Source organism: Corvus hawaiiensis, chromosome 2, assembly GCF_020740725.1.
Source record: "Corvus hawaiiensis isolate bCorHaw1 chromosome 2, bCorHaw1.pri.cur, whole genome shotgun sequence".
NCBI classification, from domain to species: domain Eukaryota; kingdom Metazoa; phylum Chordata; class Aves; order Passeriformes; family Corvidae; genus Corvus; species Corvus hawaiiensis.
In genome coordinates this window covers 107,569,783-107,587,042 of record NC_063214.1, presented here as the reverse complement: position 1 = coordinate 107,587,042, position 17,260 = coordinate 107,569,783, and the positions used below count along the sequence as shown (strand labels likewise).

Below are 17,260 nucleotides of genomic sequence, written 5' to 3'. Positions count from 1 at the left end.
GTTGAATGTGTCTCACTTTACAGATAACCTCCTGGTATTTAAAAATATGTAATTGAAGAAAGATGTGCTCACCCTTCCAAATTCTAACCTTGGAAAATTTCTTTATCTTGTTCCTTAATTAATGATTCCTTTGTAGCAACATACTTTGATGTGGACAATATGAATGATACCACTATTGTCTCTATATAATCCAAGTAAAGAGTCTACTAAATAATCTAAAGTTTGGGGTGATTTAAGAGAACAAACACACAAGAAAATAAATGAGGTTAAAGTGCTAAATGCTTGAAAAGAAACTTTAATCATCTATGAGTACCGGCTCTTCAGTTGTCATTTTTACGTGTGATACTTTCAAGTTGCCTTTAATAATAACTTCACTGTGAAATGTACTGTTTAAACATTAATCATTCAGTTATACATTAAACAGTAACTTTCTTAATCCAAATAGAAATATCCAAATTGTTACACTGTGCATTTATGCAAGGAGCACAGATATGATGGGACATCTGTAGCAAATTTCAATGAATAAATAAAATAGATGATTTGGGGCATAAATAGGATCACTGATCATAAAGCACTGCCATCTCATTTGTGATATTGGTGCTCTAACTTTTAGCCTGTTGCTTTCTGCTGCTTTTTATCCTAATTGAAATTTAGTGAGTATATTGTAGCATTTATGATTTTTCTAAACTGTCCTGTCCAACCTTCAAGATTAAGATGTTGCCCTCTCTTTTTCATGTACTCTTTTGACTCAATATTGCTAAGCCTGCTGCAGGTGTTGCTGGAGGGCATTTCCACGCTTCTGGGTACAGAGCAATTTAATGCTGATGGGAGAAATGGGGAGTGACCAGTGCTCAGTGTGACTGTTTTACCTCTGCATTCTCAAGGAAGAGGAAAACTTCAGTTTGGGCTTTTGTTCCAGTTGCAGATGTGGGCGGTATAAGAATTGTTTTAGGCTCATGTAATCCCATTTAAAGATTTCCCAACTGTGTGCCCATCTGATGACAGGATCACCTTTCCTGGAAGGGAGGGTGAAGTCCCAAGGCTTTACAGCCTTAGGGAGAAAGTGGAAATGTAGTCGTCACTCATCCGGTCTGCATCCCAGCCTGCTGGGTACCAAACCTTGGGCTGTATTATTATGCTTACTGAGTGGATCATGAAAGCAGAAGATGAAAAAGGAAATTATTTTCCCCAATGCAATTTTTTTTTCCTAAAACTGTAAGGACAGAATACTAAAGAAACCTCTAGAAGCTCTTGAAGAAAGTGTGATGTGAAAAAAATACCTAGCTCTGGAGTGCCTTTTTGATGAGTCAAGTGGCATTTCACTTTGTACCTATTAACAGAACGCATGTTTGACCTTCCCTTTTTTGCTCTTGTTCCCTCCCTCTTCTGTGATACCAAACAAAGTGGCTTTTTGGTAATCAGCCATCCAGAGAAGTGGTAATTTGATTCACCTCAGTATCTAATGTACAGCTTTCCACAAACAGATAGAAACAATTTATAACCTAATTTCTTACAACCGGTATAACATCAAAGCTGAGTTAAAAATACTAAGCCTAAATTTTCTGTTAAGGATACTAAAAATGAACTGGCCAAAGTGACCGAGCCTGATGTGAACAAGCTCTGACATTTGTTTCTGTCTAATGGCCAGTGATAATTCATCCTTTCTTCCATGGTGCCACCACAGGGAGTCAGAGCAGATACACGGTGCCACGAGGGGCACCAAAATATAAAACTAAGATTGCACTTAAGTTTTATCCTGTAAACTTATATACAATGTGCCTCAAAATCTACCTTACATAGAATATCAAGATAGGCTAATGTTTCCAGTGTGCAACTAACTAACAACTGTTAACTTGTGGAGGATTTTTTTGTGTTATTTTTACAAATGCCTTGTGTGACAGAATGGTTCATTTTGGCAGAACGTTTATTCAGCTGAAAGGTTTGTCAAATGTTAAAGGAACCCAATCTCTTAATGGAAAATATGGATTTAATTTGAATAGGAGAATTGAATGTCATATTTTCAGTGCCTGTTTCTGCAAAAAAAAGGGTTTTAGAAGAGCACCATTTTGAAATTTTGCAGTGTGAGCTACTCAGTTTTGTTCATGAGCAAGTCTTGAGAAAGGTATCAATGCTGGGCATTTTCATTTCACTGAATGCAAATGGAGTGCAGTGGATGCTGCACAGTTCTGGTAACCGCTGTAATAAACAGGTAACTGTTGCCTGTAAAAATGTTTAGAAGAGGATGTGTATAGATTTAAAAATTGCAATGTGGAATTGACATTTTAAATGTTAAATGCTTGTAATTACCTAACCCAGGAAATGATACTAGGTTTCTATTTGGAATTAAAAGCTTGGCTTTGGCCTTTCTCGTGGGAATTTTTCATGCAAATCAATTCCACTGACTGAATGAGTTGAATTTTTGGTGAAAAAACTTTCAGCACTATAAGTGTGCTGTAATTTCTTATTTAGAAAATACAATTTTTATAAATTTCCTTGTATTTTTATTTTTATTTGTAAGTCAAAACTGATCTTAGCAGCAACGTACAGTCGTGGTTATCTCATGTCATTCTGTGGTGACAGCCGAGTACTGTGGCTTGAGGAGACCAAATTACATAACCACCAAACTGTCCTTTGGGATTCTTCCTTTTGCTGTTGATTTGTTTTGTGAAAGCTGAACATAATCAAGACTACCTGTGCTTTGAAAGAATGGTCTTGGGTGCTAATACAAACTGTTCTCATTTTTGTCATGTTTTTCAATTAATATAAGTAAAATTTTAGTCACTTCATTCCATAAACCTCTCATCTAGGCCCTACATGTGTAAGTTCATAAATGTATGTTCCTCTGCCAGGAATGTTGTACTTCTACAGCTTGGCAGGGCTGTTACTGCTCCTTACATTCAGTGCCTGTTTGGTGTCTGGAGCTGACTAGAAAGCAGCTGCCCTTGCATTCTCTCACGTGTTTCCTGACACAGAGGCCAGCTGACACAGCCCTTCTCACTGTGCTGTCCCCTGCCCCTCCTCACCTATCATACAGGCTGGGCAGGGGGAGAGTCCATAGGGAGGCTCTAGTTCACTAAAGTTCAGACTGTTTTTCTCCTCCTGGGAAAGCCCAGTAGTGGCTTGCTCAGAGGATGCTTTCTGCAAAGGTTTAAAGGAGATCATGAAGTGTTAGGTAAAACAGCGTTAGTCAGCAGCAGCAATGTTCCCCTGAGACAGGAGGACAAGAAACTGCCGCCAGTAATGTCGTTCTTGCACGAAATTGTTATCAGCAGCCAGATTCCAGCTGCTTCTCACTTCTCCACCCTGGAAAAACTGAACTGCTTCTCACAGACCAGGTTGTCTGAAGACAGGTGAATCAGAAAGGGTGTTGCCTTTCCAAAAATTTTAAGAAAGACTGTACTGCTCCTAAGTTAGATTGAAGGTAGGGAGAAGAAAAGGATTTTTTTTTCATTATCACAGTTGGAGATAGAACATTGTACACCTTTCATGCTTTAAGGGCTTTTTCTCTATCCTGTGCCTGAGCTACTGAACAAATGGTGTACTTTGAGTGACAGTGCCTTTGGTGAAGGGACCAGAACCATCTGTCCCATCTTGACCACTGTGTTACAAATCCTCCTTCTGCCTTTCTTTCCCTTTGGCTGAATTGATTTTTCAACTCTGCTTTTCTTGGTGGAACAGCTTCAGCAGGACATGTGGAGACCATCTCATCCTAAAAGGTCCAGTAGCCTGAGAATTAAAAGCTGTCATGCTAAGGAATGCTGTAAACACAAGGCTGTTTTTTTAGACTAGGCCAGGTACCTGGTCTCTCTCAGAGCTATATTGGTTTGTGCACCTAACCTTAAGTACTGTTAATAGGTTTAGTCTCCTGGCTGGAGCTGCTGAAGTTACACTGGTTCCCATTGTGAGACGAAGTCATTGGGAAATGAAGGTTGTCACAATTTTTGCAGCTGTGGTATGGAGCTATGGTGAGAGTTGCTAAACAGGTTTCAAACCTGTGGAAGAGTTTCCTCTGCCTACACAGATGGGATTCCCAAGTCGTGGCTTAGCTAGCTATTTGTGTTGGAACAGTACAAAGTGATATGAAGACAGTAAGGGACTTGCTGCTTTTGTTTCTAATGATGCATGTTAGTAACAGAAACTGGTGCTTATCTCATTTAATCAAGTTGCCTTTTCCCTCAGAAAAGAAACCAAACAGTTCTTGTGGGGGCCTATTCTATCTCCCTTGCAACAAAAGCAAAAAATAATACTGGGTTTTGCCTATTTAATTACTGTTTGAATCTTCAAGAGTGTTTTCTACTAGAGAAAATGTAGCAAAGTGTTATTATGACGTGTAATCCCTTGTTTTGGAATAGGATATGTTAGGTATATTGATTTGGTGATCCTAAACTAACAGTGTTGCAAATGAAAATCCATAGAGCAAATAAATGGAAGTTTCACACAGGTAAGGATTTTCATGCTCTTATCAACAGTAAACAACCTAAGAGCAATAAATTTTCTGTTAGCTTGTAACTAACACATCTTAAGTTACTTTACTTTCCTTTTTACATGTCAACTTTAGGGATATTTTAGATTGAGCCCTAATCCTTCTCCAAGTAAACCCTATTCACTTTCTTTTCTTGTTCTTAAACACGGGGTTAACAAATAAATTAATATGTACGTCTCTCCTCCTTCCTCCTTTCTGTATGCAGTGATGATTCTGGTGAAAGGCTTGGTTAATGAACTTAATGCTGCACCTTGATAAATGACAAGTCTCATACTCATGGATAATTTCTAGCAACTGTAGGCATGTGACTATTGTACTATAAGAGGAGTCGTGGTTAGACTGGTGTCCATAAAAAAATTGTCCCTCAGATTATGTATGCCATCATCAGTTGCTGCATTTGCCAGCTCCATATGCATGGCTCACGTTTAGCTTATTTTACTCCCTGTACTGCTGGATGTGTTATTAAAAACATTTGGCATTTTTAGGGTTCACTGTCTTTTTCCTAATCTACAAAACTAAATATGTTAATGTACAGTTTTTGTACCTACCTCAGGGTACCACTTGTATCCACAAAAATTTGCAAGGCGAGTTGAAGGGGTATGGAGGATGCAAAAGGCAGCTTGTATACAACAAGACTGTCTACACTGAATCCAAAAGAGTTTGTGAGAAAGATCTTAAAGTTAGATTCCCTGTACAGATTTCATTTTCAAGTGGGCAGAAGAAGCAGTGTGGTGGTGTTTGCTCTGAGCTGCTGCATATTCAAGAAGTGGGTTCCTTTTGAGAATTTAATTTCCTCCAGAGCTATTTTTGGAGATAAGGGCTTTTGCACAAGGTCTTAACCACTGATTAGGACAGGACTAGTGACAGGTAAACTTTTGGAGATAGAATTCACTTTTTGTGGTAGGAAAGTCAGACTGCCCACCTGTGGAAGGGTGCTTCCTTCTCTAACCAGAATTTCACTCAATTATTTTTATTTGCACCATTCTACCTTTAAAAGTATTTACTGTTTAAACAATACAGAATAATTTTATCTGGCTACTGCTTCAGTTCTGCATATTATTTAAGTTGGTATTGTATTTTAAGGGTCTTCCCCAAGCCTACACTAGGTGTTAAGAAAATAATTTTATGGTATCTGTAATTCCTAATCACTTTACAGTGTTAAAGTAACAGCACTTCTACGTAAGAGCTCTAGAATATATTCCTTACAGGAATATGTATTTTATCTGGACTTACAATATAGTGAGAAGTCCTAATTTTCCTGAAAATTGACTATAAAAATTAAGGTTATATCCAGATTTTTATGATCTATCAAGTTCATACAGTTCTAGATGTCAAAAAAAAAAAACAATTGTACTTCTCTGTAAGCAGAAGCCTAGTTGTCTCAAATGAGACGTTTGATGTAACTTGGTCTTATCTTTACTGAAGGAGTTTAAGTTCAGTAGACTGGTATGTAAAAAAGTGTGAATTTTTACTTGTACCTTTTACTAAATGGATATGTATTACTTTACTAAGAATATTGGTTCTCTCTCCCTCTTTCTTCTACATGAGAAAATTTCTACTCAGGATGCAAATTAACTAAAACTTAAGTTGCATGGAAAACTCCTAAAAAATTGTAGTGCAATGAATCCAATTCCCATGTATTCATCCTGCCATATTTCAGAGTTTCTGCTTTTAGCTTCATGCAGTGTATGATATTCAACAAAAATGAACTGACATTTTTCATCTTGTCAAGCTGTCATGTTGTCTCTGACTTCAGATCATTGGTCTCAGTATCCCAGCATTGGGGTAGCCAGGCAGCAATCTGCTTACCTGGCTGGCAGCTGTCATCTGTGTGCATCTCACACCTTGCTCAGGAGTAGGGACTGGATAATTTCTGTCTCTTTTTTGATTTCTGTCATTTCCCTCTCCTGTTCTTGTGGCTGTCCTGCTGCAGAACAGGCTACCTCTTCTGAGTTGTCTTCCTACATCACCTCAAGAGGATCTTCTTCTTCCTTCCCTAACTGTGTCAACCTCCACTTCCATAGTTTCCCCTTGACTGTTATGGTTAGGGTTGTGTCTCTGATTTAGCTGCAGCATCCATTTGTTTGTCCTTACATCCAGAGGTCCTCTTGCCCCTTCCAGGGCATGGGACACAGGCCTGGTGGGCGTATGCCAGGACCCAACACAAGACCAAAAGTCTCTGCCTTCGGTGTAAGCAAGACATCCTTCCAGTGGTGTGCCGGTTCACCAGGATTCCTTGCCTGTTTGGGTGTAAACTCCCATGCCATCAGAGGTGAATACTGCTCTAGGCAGCTGCCCAAATTCTCCCACATACCTTGCTACCCAGGAATTTGTTCCCTCAGAACACTTTCCTGTGTGTCGTCTCCAAGTGATTGGTTACTGGAGGTCCCACAGAGACTGGAGCTTGGATGACTGGATTCAGAGTCTGAGGATGGTCAGGTAGACTACAGGTGCAAGTGGACCACCACTGATGGAAGAAGGAAGGTGTCCAGTATCTGAGGGCATTAGCAGGGGTGGGGGTAGTCTACAGCAACCTAGACAACGACGAGGTTCCCAAGAATCTGGGTGATGTCCATTGTACATGGGCTTTGTGGCACAGTTCAGTATCCACCAATGTGCCATGGCAGTGATGGACTGGCCAGGTATCAAGGCATTACCTGTGGAGAAACTGTCCCACCAACTCCAGCAATTCAGAGAGAATCTCTCTTCTTCTGCTACCCTGTGGGCTTGAATCATGACTGTGCCTAGTGACCCACCAGGTTCAGTGACTTGAGAAGAGCTTTTCTTCCTCTTTGCCCAGCAGACAGGGTCTCACCTATTCAAGATGCTGAAGTAGGTAACAGTGTCTTAAGTATAGGTGATGCTGTGTTGCCACTTGTTTTTAGAGGCCCGGAGTGGTGGTTTGAGTGGTGACAGGGTGCAGGCAACATCTGGAGTCATCTGCTGCTTTTTGTCCGCCACAGGAAGCACATAGCACTTGCCTTGGTGGCAAGTTTGCTGCAGTAGTGTGATTTAATGGATCTGCTGGGCCTCCTCATTGATAGTCCAGACACCATCTTCTTTTCCAGGGAGGCTTTAGTCACTTGGCTGACTTGATGATGTCACATTTCACTTTCATGAGTGTGATGGCTTCAATTGTCAGATCCACCCCTTGATCAAAAGCCCATCTGTGTCTTGCATCTCTCCCTGCAGACATGTTTCATGGGTCCATTGAGCTGGAAATAGCTCACCTTTTCATCCCAGCCCAGGTCCACCTGAGCTGCTTCATTTCTGGCAGCCTGATCTTTCATTGTTTAGATGTTTTTTGGTGGTGCAGCTCTTGGATGTGTGTCTACATGATGTGCATGCACATCATGATGTGCATATACATGTTACATTTTTAGTTGTTGCTATTTTAGTCTGCTTCATCTTCACTCAAGCAAATGTGCTGAATAGGTTTCTGAAGACACTGGCAATGGAAGAGAAGTGGGAAAGCTCATGGCCTAATTTGTATCTTCCATAAGTATAAAAAGATAATCTGAGTGGAAAACTGAACTCAAAAGAGTTCAACTTTCAGCTTTCAAAAAGTCTTGACAAATATTTCTTAATGGATGCAAAGTAGTTGTGCAAACTATTTTGAAGTGAGGTGAGTACCACATCTAAAATAGTTGTGTTTAAAAAAGTGTGTGTGTGTGTATGCATGTGTACAACTATATTTAAATCTTCTGCTCCTAAAAGATGATCTTATTTTGCAGTTGAAACTACTGCTATGCTGCGTGGCAAAAAACAAGTTACAGGTATGTTGGGGTTCTGTGGGATTTTGCCCCATTGTTCTTCTATTTTAGAAAGTGTGTAGGAAGATGGCCACTGCTGTTACTTTGTAATTCATGGAGATAGTTAAGCATGTGCACATTTGCAAATTAATTTTCTGTATCATCCTTGTGGCTTATTAGCTAATTTTGTGGTGCAAATAGCATCAGTAGTTTTCCAGAGAAAATGAAAATAAAGTCTCTCAGATGATTCTGATTCTCCCTTCATTACAGAAATTGTATTCACATTTATCCTTTGGAAAGAAGCTATTGCTAGTTTTCAGTAAGGCAAGCAAAATAGTCTTACTAGAGCAAGGAATTAATTAGTGATTAGCATTTCAGAAACTCCTTGTCTACGATTTTTAATTTAAAAAATCTAGTTTTCTTCAGGGACTTTTGGTATATCTGATTTAAGTCTTCTGCAGCAGTAGAAAAGGCCTTACAGTATAATTAGTGTATTGTAAGCAACATTATAGGATGACTTTTGACCTTTGAGAGGTGTTGAAATAACTTAAGTATATTTTTTGAATAGTGCTTCATGTTTGCATCCAGCTGTTCTTTAGATTTTGTTTCTATGATAACTGTGACCTGTAACTTGATATGTCTCTGACAGTATCAAAAACCACTCAGTGACTGAAAGGGCCAACTTTAAAGTTGCTATGTGAATGAGATATCAAATTTCCTAAATTATTTTTGATCAAAATACTGACTGTAACAATATCAAAAATCTAATACCTAGTGGTTGCTATATAAACAGTTGGCTGGTTCCTGTTGAAATCAGAGGTTCAAACTTGAAATCAATTAGGGTTTTTTTTATCGCTGCTTTTTGCAGGATAGAAAAGAAAATACATACGAATGGGATAAATTTTAAGTGGCAAATATCACTGTTATTGTAAAAAGTCTGAGAAGAGCTCTTCATACCCAGCTAGAGCCGTCTTGTGTGTGCTTGATTCCCATTCCCACAATTAGCAAGGCGCTCAGGATAAGCATGTAGCTTTCAGGCTAGTGTGGCACATATCTTGGGTCAATAATTTTTGGTTTCTTAGCATTATACTGTTCAAACTGTCCAGAATTTCTCGAAAAAAAAATTTCTTGCACTGAATTCTATTTGAGTGCATAAAAATTGTAATTTTTTTTTTTTTAACCAGAGGTTGCTATATCTGCCTTTTTTGGCAACCTGGAAGTGTTGTTCTGAAAGAGCAGGTGTTGCCCTCTTCTGGTGAATGCAGTGAACTTCTGATAATATAAGAAAAGCCTGCTGAGGATGATCATGTATGTGTCTAGAACTTCATAATGGGTTTGTTTGTTTGTTTTTTTAACCTGAAACAGAATTTACAGATTCAGAAGAATCAGCTGCAACAACAGTTTCTGGTAAGAAAGTCAGGACTTTACTGATTTCTGCAATGTTTTTTATTTCCTTTTATGTAAATCTGCTTTTATCTGTGGTAATGCAGGAACGTTGTAATGTAACAGAGTTCCAACACTAAAATGTTTTCATTTAAAATTAATTGTTTCATTCTACATTGTAATGAAATACCTTACCTTATAGGATCACTCATGGCTTGTGGCTGTGGTACTTGGGGGTGAAGTTAGGTGCAAGTTGCTTGATCAGGAGCCTTTTGTTGAGTTATCTGAACAGTGAAGAGTTTGCTGAGATGGCAGAGGAGGAAAACTGTAGTGAGAGCTCCTTTGCATCTCCTCCCACCCTGGCAGATGTTATTTCATGCAGTAGATTACACTACACACATGCGTGCACACACACAAGGCTCTAAAAACTTCTGGAGCTGGAGATGATAAGCATCATCTATGAAAGCATTTTTAAAAAATTCAGAATGAGACACACCAAAATAAGCTGCGTGAAAGCCAGTTGCTTTCTTGCTTAATGTATACTGACATAGAGTGTTCTGGATAAAAGACACACAAGATCTTGTTGTTTTGCAGATGTAGTCACTCTTTGGGAATGGTTCATCTTTAACAACTGCATCACATTCAGTATTTGTGTAGTATATACAAGGCCAAGAAGATGAAACCAGCATTACTTTTCACTCTGATTGCTCATATTTTGGCTGCTTGTTAGTTGCCTTGGAAAATTCTTCTTCTGTTGTGAATCTGCTCTGGCCCATTTAAAAAAAGTTACTAAGTTGTCATATTGAAGTGATATAAAGTGGTCTTCTAACCACTTTCTATTCTTGTGTTGACACCTAAAATATTCTTAGTAAGCACAGATATTTGTCTATTGTCTTAATTTTGCTGAAAAGAACTTTGCATCATTACTCTATTTTATTTATATATGTTTACTGACAAAAATAGCTTTTTTGGAGAGACAGTTTGCCAAACCCAGTGTGTCATGTCTGCTTATGAATGCTGTGAGTTCCTGCAGGAAAAGGTCCTTGAGGTTAAGCAGTTATTGCAATTGGATATGCAAAATTTATCTGCATCTTCTGAAAGAATGAAACCAGTAAAAGGAGGACATTTGATTCCAAGCTGGTTGTATTCAGATACTCAGATTTTTGAAATAATGTGAACATTATTTCAATTATTAGTATTGAATAACGTGAACACTCTTAACAAGCTTTGAAGTTGTTCTTAAAATGAAATTTAGGTAAATAATATTCAGTTTATGTTCAGCATTTTGCAGGCTTGATCTTTTTTCTCAAAAATTCATAGAGGTAGGATACTTTATTAATACAATTTTTACTTTTATCTTTTTTTCCCTAGAATTCTCTATTGTTACTTTTATCACATATCCAATTAATTCTTCAGGCAAGATGTTCTTACTGTTTCTCTTATTTAGATTTTGTTGGATTTAGACTTTTAGGATTTTTTATGTTTTATTTTTATAGGTTTTACTGTTATGAATTTTTATATTTCAGATATGTCTTCAGAGGAAACTACACAAAGTACAGGTGAGAATTTGCACAAAGAGAGCAAGGTTTCAAGGGAGATGTTTGTTGCATTTGTGTTTGTTGCTTTTTTATTGGGTTTTTTAGTAATTGGGGTTCGTTTATTCCAAATTATTTTCATACATGATCTTAAAATTTGTATTTATCTGCAGTCTGTATTTTAAGTCTGTATGGTTAGGGCTCCGAGGTGCACTTAACTGACCTGTAAACCTTTCTTTTTCATTCAAAATATTATATTGCTTACCAAAACTCAAACAGGGCAGATGTATTTTTTAGCACGTATATAGGGGGTTTTGTATATCTATATGAAATATTTTCTATGCTTTCCGATAACTATTTAAGTTATTTAACGGAACTAAAATGTACACCCCGTTCCTTAAATACATGACACTTACATGATACATGTTCTTGCAAAGAGTTGCCAGGTTGTATCAGAGAAGACTCAATCAGAAGAACTTGCTACCCCTTCCTTTCCTGATTTTGCCATTTGAAAAAAGGAGTAGGTTTATTCCACATCAGTACAGATTCCTCCATGCCTGTATAGGAGCTGGACATCCTGCTATTCTTCGTTGTTAATTGAAAAACACATTTGTAGAACAAGATTGATCTTACACTGGATTGCTCATGTAGAATAGGATAAATGGGAACCACTGTAAAAGCACCCCTTTCTCCTCTGAACAGTAGGGAGCCAGGAGTTGCTGGCTCAGATGGGGATATAAACATTGGATGGATCTTACTCCAGTTGCTGGTTTTGCATTTCCCACACTGAAAGTAACTTCATTTTCTTGTAAATTGTCATGTATTTACACTTTTCCTGGAAACACAGTCTGAAATAGAAATAATTTTTGTGACGTGTGTTGTGTAGAGGGATTCCTTGTGGAATATAGGATACCCCAGGAGGGCTTGGGCATCCCAGGGCTGTTGCAGAAGTACCCCTGATGGGGCCTCAGGCTGAAGATAGGCTTGCTAGGTACCTGCCAGCCAGCAGCCTTGAACAGCCTTGGGAAAAGGTGCACACTGGTCAGCTCCCCCGCTGCTTAGAGGCTTTCTCATGGGAAAGGGGCGTGAACTTGGGGAAAAAGTATAACTTCGTGTAACAGAATAATAAAACTGGAGCACGATGCTCAAATCATATTGGTATTCGTATCGTGACTCTGGCTAGATTCCCCTGCTCACAGGACCCCCCTCTGCTACAGTGTTTTATAGTTTTTTGAAGTTAAAAAGTGAAAACTTTAGACTTTCTTTTTATTTTTTTTAACAGAAGCACTTACAACCACTGATTATTACTCCACCATAACACCAGGTAGGTTTCATCTATCACCACTGATATGTTTTTGTGCTTCAAACACAAAACATCAAGTTTTAAGTTTTTAGGATCACAGAATCATAAAATTTGCAAAAGACCTCTAAGATCATCAAGTCCAACCATCAACTTTATTTTAGTCTAAACTGCTGTCTGAAAAACTGGGGTTTTTTCTAATAATTTGAATATTACCACCAACTTACAGTCTGTACCTTCTGATGGCTTATTTATTGATGGTGATAAAATTGATGAAGCATCAAACTTTTACAGTCAAATGTTTGTACCACAGAGAAAGTGGAAAAAAAAATTCCCTTCTCATTTGGTACTAACTAATGATAACAGCGGAAAAAATAGGATTTAGTTTTTTTCCATTAATGGGGGCCAATCCATCTGCTTAAGTAAGGAGAGTCGTGCTGCCACTTTGTTTTAATGAACAAGTGTAGGAGTTTTGTCTTGGATGCAAATATGCTTTATTTTTATATTATACAACAGAGCCATCTGTTTACAGTACCCTAATTTAGTATCAGTGTTATTTCTCAGCAGTGTAGGTAGTATTAAAAATATAGCAAATATGGAGCAGCCAAAAGCTTGCTGTAACTAAATGAAGGCATGCTGTGCTAGATGAGTGTACATGGTTGCTGTCATCATAGTTTGAATTCCATCAGGTAGAGCAGTTTTAGCTTCATGCTATCATATGGAGCCATAGTAGGATCCTCAGAAGCAGATAATGTGCTGCCTAGTGGTTGAATTCTGTGATATTTGAAGAACTTATTAATTGTATGCTAATTTCTATTTAAATTTTTTAAAAGGAAAAAAAATGAAGACCACTTGCATGTAAGTCTTCTGTCAAAACTGTTGCAGAAAATTATTCAAAATTATTAATCAAAGGCAGCATGAATACTTCTGAATACTAAGTCTTGGAAAATGTCATGGTAAGAGCTGTAAAGAGGTGAAGCCTAGACAGTATGTCAAATACTTCCACAAGATAAAGACATTTACATTTCAAACACTGGAATGATTGTAAATACATGTGTTAATATTGGATTTATGTTTAACTTTTTTACTCAGTGGTTGTTTGGTTTTTTTCCCGAAAAATCTATAGCAGGAGAAACCATTGTATGCAACGTAACACGTGCCTGTAATTATTCAGGTTAGTGGTTTTCTTTTCCCATTTTTTTTATAAAAATCTTGTCCAACTATTTTATACTCTGAGTAATGAAGCAACATTTAGTTGCCATGTAAAAGCTAGGTCTGTAATAAATTTCCTTGTAAATTTAGAGAGATTTTATATGAATTCTAAAAATATTAAACGGGGGAAGGTTAAGTAGTGTTGAGACTATTGTACTTTTGATCTTTGGTTTCTCATCAAAGGCACACAATTGCAGATAACAATTACAAAAAAACCCCAAGAAACAAGTATGCTATGGAGTTCTATTAATAGTAACACACAGTGCAGTTTTTCTGTTTTGGGAATAGATTAACTAGAAGGAATTTAGGGACAGCCATCAAAATCAAATATATAGAAAATAATGGAGCTATTGGGCGAGTTTGTTTGTTGAAATAGGTGATAAGATGGAAGAACAATTGCACACTAGATAAGCTAGTGAAAGTATTCTTATTTCCCTCGTATCAAGACACAAGACAGTAAAATCTTCAATTCTCAAAAAATTTTGCATCCTGTGTTTTAGCATTGATTTTCCTAACTTTTTTTACTTTTGCTTTTAGTGTTCTATGTGGGCAAGGTAAAGCTTCGGGCAAGTGAAGAAAATAATGCATCACTAAATGTAGAAATAGTAAGTATTCTTTCTTTTAAAACTTTATTGTGAGGAAGGTTGAAATGAGTTTTTTTGTCTACACTTAAAATACTGATACCATAACATGATTCTTACTGTGTTTGCAGTACAAGATACTGTTTGCAGTGGAAGCAACAGCTCTGTTTTAAAAGCTGCTTTGCGGCTAGATTTTAAAATTCCAGCTAAGTTAACTTCCTACAGTAAGGACCTGTATTCTCTGCATGGCCACTGAAAGGAGGGGGAAGCTCTGGGTAATCTCAAGAATTTACCTTTAGGCACACAGGATCTTCCTTTGGAGTTTAATTCAGGCACTTGCCTTTAGAAGATGAGCATCATTAGATGGCAACTATTTGGGCATAATTAAAGTTGGATTATATCCTGGAATAATTCATGTTGAGACTCTCATAAATAGTTCTATTTTTTTGTGTTTATTGTCAATTATGCTTTTGCATGATCATTCTATGTTCTTTGGCTTGTGGTTACTGAGTTATTAATTTTGCAATAGGGTTATCTGACATGAGTGTGTCCATTTTTACAACAGAAGAGAGTTTTGAGAGGACAGTGTCATGCACAGCAAGGACCATATAGATGATTCAGTATCAAGATAATACTATGAGGACAACAATGCTTAATTGTTTACAGATGGAAACTGAGGGAAGGAAAAAAGGACCTTGTATCTTTATCCTACACATCCTTGTCAGTCCTCAGTCTGAGATTTCACATGCCAGTCCCTGAAAGCATGAGAGTAGTCAACAACATATGCATGGAGAGCTACTGCACAGCTGCACATGGAGCATCGAGTTTGGGCGGGGATATGCCCCACCTCAACATTATGTTGTGTTTCACTGGTGATAATGCCTACTGAAACTGTCCTAGCGTGGTAACGTTATGCCTACAGCTTCTGGAAAAACTGGTTTCCATGTCTTGAAACTCTTGCTTTTTAGAAGAGTATTTCTTAGGGGAAGTCAATACCACATATGTTAGATGATGTTTTGCCTCATGGCACTTGCTGCTTGCACGAAATGTAAAAATAACCTGTAATGCTGGCAACCAGAAGAGCATAAGAATGCATATATAGAAAGGGCCCTTAGATAAACCTCAGTGCATCCCCAGACACTAATGCTAGATCATACTTATTTAGCTCAGTTCTGCCATGTCTTTCGTGCAGTTCTTGACTTCTCACTGGCAGTATTCTGTCATCTGTTACTTACGTCTGTTATGGAGCGTGTCTCATTGTTGCACTTAGAGTTAAAAAATTCATTCAGTGTCTGGTCTAAGCTGTCTTTGTTGCAAACTAAGCCAAATTCCTCTTTTTCCAACATACGACATGGTGAGTTCACTGTCCTCTTGCCCCTATCTTTCACAAATCAGATTTTGGGATTTGGTCTATACTAGATCAACAGTTCCTTCCATAAGTTGTGACAACAATGTCATGGTAAATATTTGTTGCAGGGTATTCATGAGAAAATGTGCTTCTTATCTTTGTAATTTCAGCCTATTAAAATGTGTGAAATGAACAATTTTCTTTTAAGACTAAAAATTACTGGCTGTACTTAGCCGTGGGATCTTTTTTCTAACAGATTAATAACATAACCACCCACACTCAAGTCAGAAAATTAATTGAAATTCCAGCACATGCCCCACAAGAACTGAGGTAAGTAATTCTGAATAAGGATTGACATCTTTGTTACATTTGAAAAAGATGAAGTGAGACCTTCCGTGTGTTGAGCAGATTTTGTGTTGTTCCTGCACATTAAAAATTTCACAAGTTGTACGTTCTTGCTCCTTAACATAAGGTTACTATTTTTTAGAATACTCTTAGTTAGTTTATGTACCACTGGAGTTTCTTTTAAAAAATGGTACACCAAATGTTTGTTATAATTTAAGGATTCCAGTCTATCTGGTAGGAAATTAAGAAGAGAACTTTCCTAGCTGCATGTTCTCCAATAAACATTCTTGAAGTCATAGCTGACTTTATTTTGGTGAGTTTTTTCTTTCCCTGTCTTTATAAGAAGAGGTTTGAATGAGTGAATATTTCCCAAACTTGTCCTGAAAATCACAAAGATGTGATTTTTCAGGACAAATCTTGTTTGTGGAAGAAATGCTTTTTTTTTACTCGTTCTATTTCTGTGGCTTTGAATATAAATTTAGAATTCTATTCTAAGTAATGCTTGTCAAAATGCAGCATTAAGATTTATCTTTTGTTCTTTTAAATAACATTTACAGTGGGTTGATGTTCAAATGTGATGACAGAGGCTTAAATTTAGTTTGTGTAGTGACTAATAAAAGTCAGCTCTTCAAATGTTTAATGCTTTGAAATGTGGTTTTACAGTATTAGAACTGGCCTGACTTCAAAAAAATCACTGATTAACTGGAAATTTTTTTTTGTCTGTAATTGTTTTTTTTTATTAAATTGTTGTAATTGTTTTTAGAAACATAACTAAAAATCCTCCCTAACAGTAACCTTTCATTTTAAAGCATTTCAGAGTTCAACAAAACCTTGCGAGCAGTAAGTGAGGTAAGATTGCCAATTGTTGTTACTGTTTGGAAAACTTTTTTTCAACTTACTTATGAAAACGCATCATTCCTGATTTCTCCTTATAAACCAATTTTTTTCTATTTTTGTTTGTCATTACAGTCCTCTGTTATGGAATGCAGTGCAGAAAACCAGAGGTTTGTTTCTAAATTTTTAAAGATCAAATATTTAAAAGCTCATATATTGTCTTGTGATCTGTGAAGTATGCATGGCTCTGTAACAGAAGAAAAAGACAAACTTTCTAGGAAGTTCAGGAGTTCAAGAAACAGGCTGGAGAAATATATATAGGTTAACAAATTCTGATTTCATTATTCTCCTGGCATTCGTGATGTTGAAAAAACCGTTTAGAGTTTGTTGGTTTCATTTAACCCAAATGTATTTGATGTACTTCTCATCAGTCTTCTGCTGAAGCACAGGCTTTCCTGTCATATTTCTTCTGCATCTTGCTATTAGC

The 17,260-nt window shown here is 37.3% G+C and overlaps 1 protein-coding gene across 5 annotated transcripts in view; it reads left to right on the top strand.

Annotated features, from left to right (window-relative positions):
- ADGRG2 (adhesion G protein-coupled receptor G2) overlaps positions 1-17,260 on the top strand; it is a 59,913-nt gene that overhangs the window by 21,998 nt on the left and 20,655 nt on the right. For 3 of the 5 annotated variants that reach the window (XM_048287273.1, XM_048287252.1, XM_048287254.1), the window contains exons 4-12: positions 8,218-8,259; positions 9,601-9,642; positions 11,115-11,177; positions 12,436-12,477; positions 13,580-13,627; positions 14,203-14,270; positions 15,851-15,924; positions 16,749-16,788; positions 16,909-16,943. In XM_048287273.1, the coding sequence (XP_048143230.1) occupies positions 8,218-8,259; positions 9,601-9,642; positions 11,115-11,177; positions 12,436-12,477; positions 13,580-13,627; positions 14,203-14,270; positions 15,851-15,924; positions 16,749-16,788; positions 16,909-16,943 (454 nt within the window). The remainder of the gene's footprint in view (positions 1-8,217; positions 8,260-9,600; positions 9,643-11,114; positions 11,178-12,435; positions 12,478-13,579; positions 13,628-14,202; positions 14,271-15,850; positions 15,925-16,748; positions 16,789-16,908; positions 16,944-17,260) is intronic. The other 2 variants (XM_048287257.1, XM_048287264.1) reach the window with 2 other exon arrangements.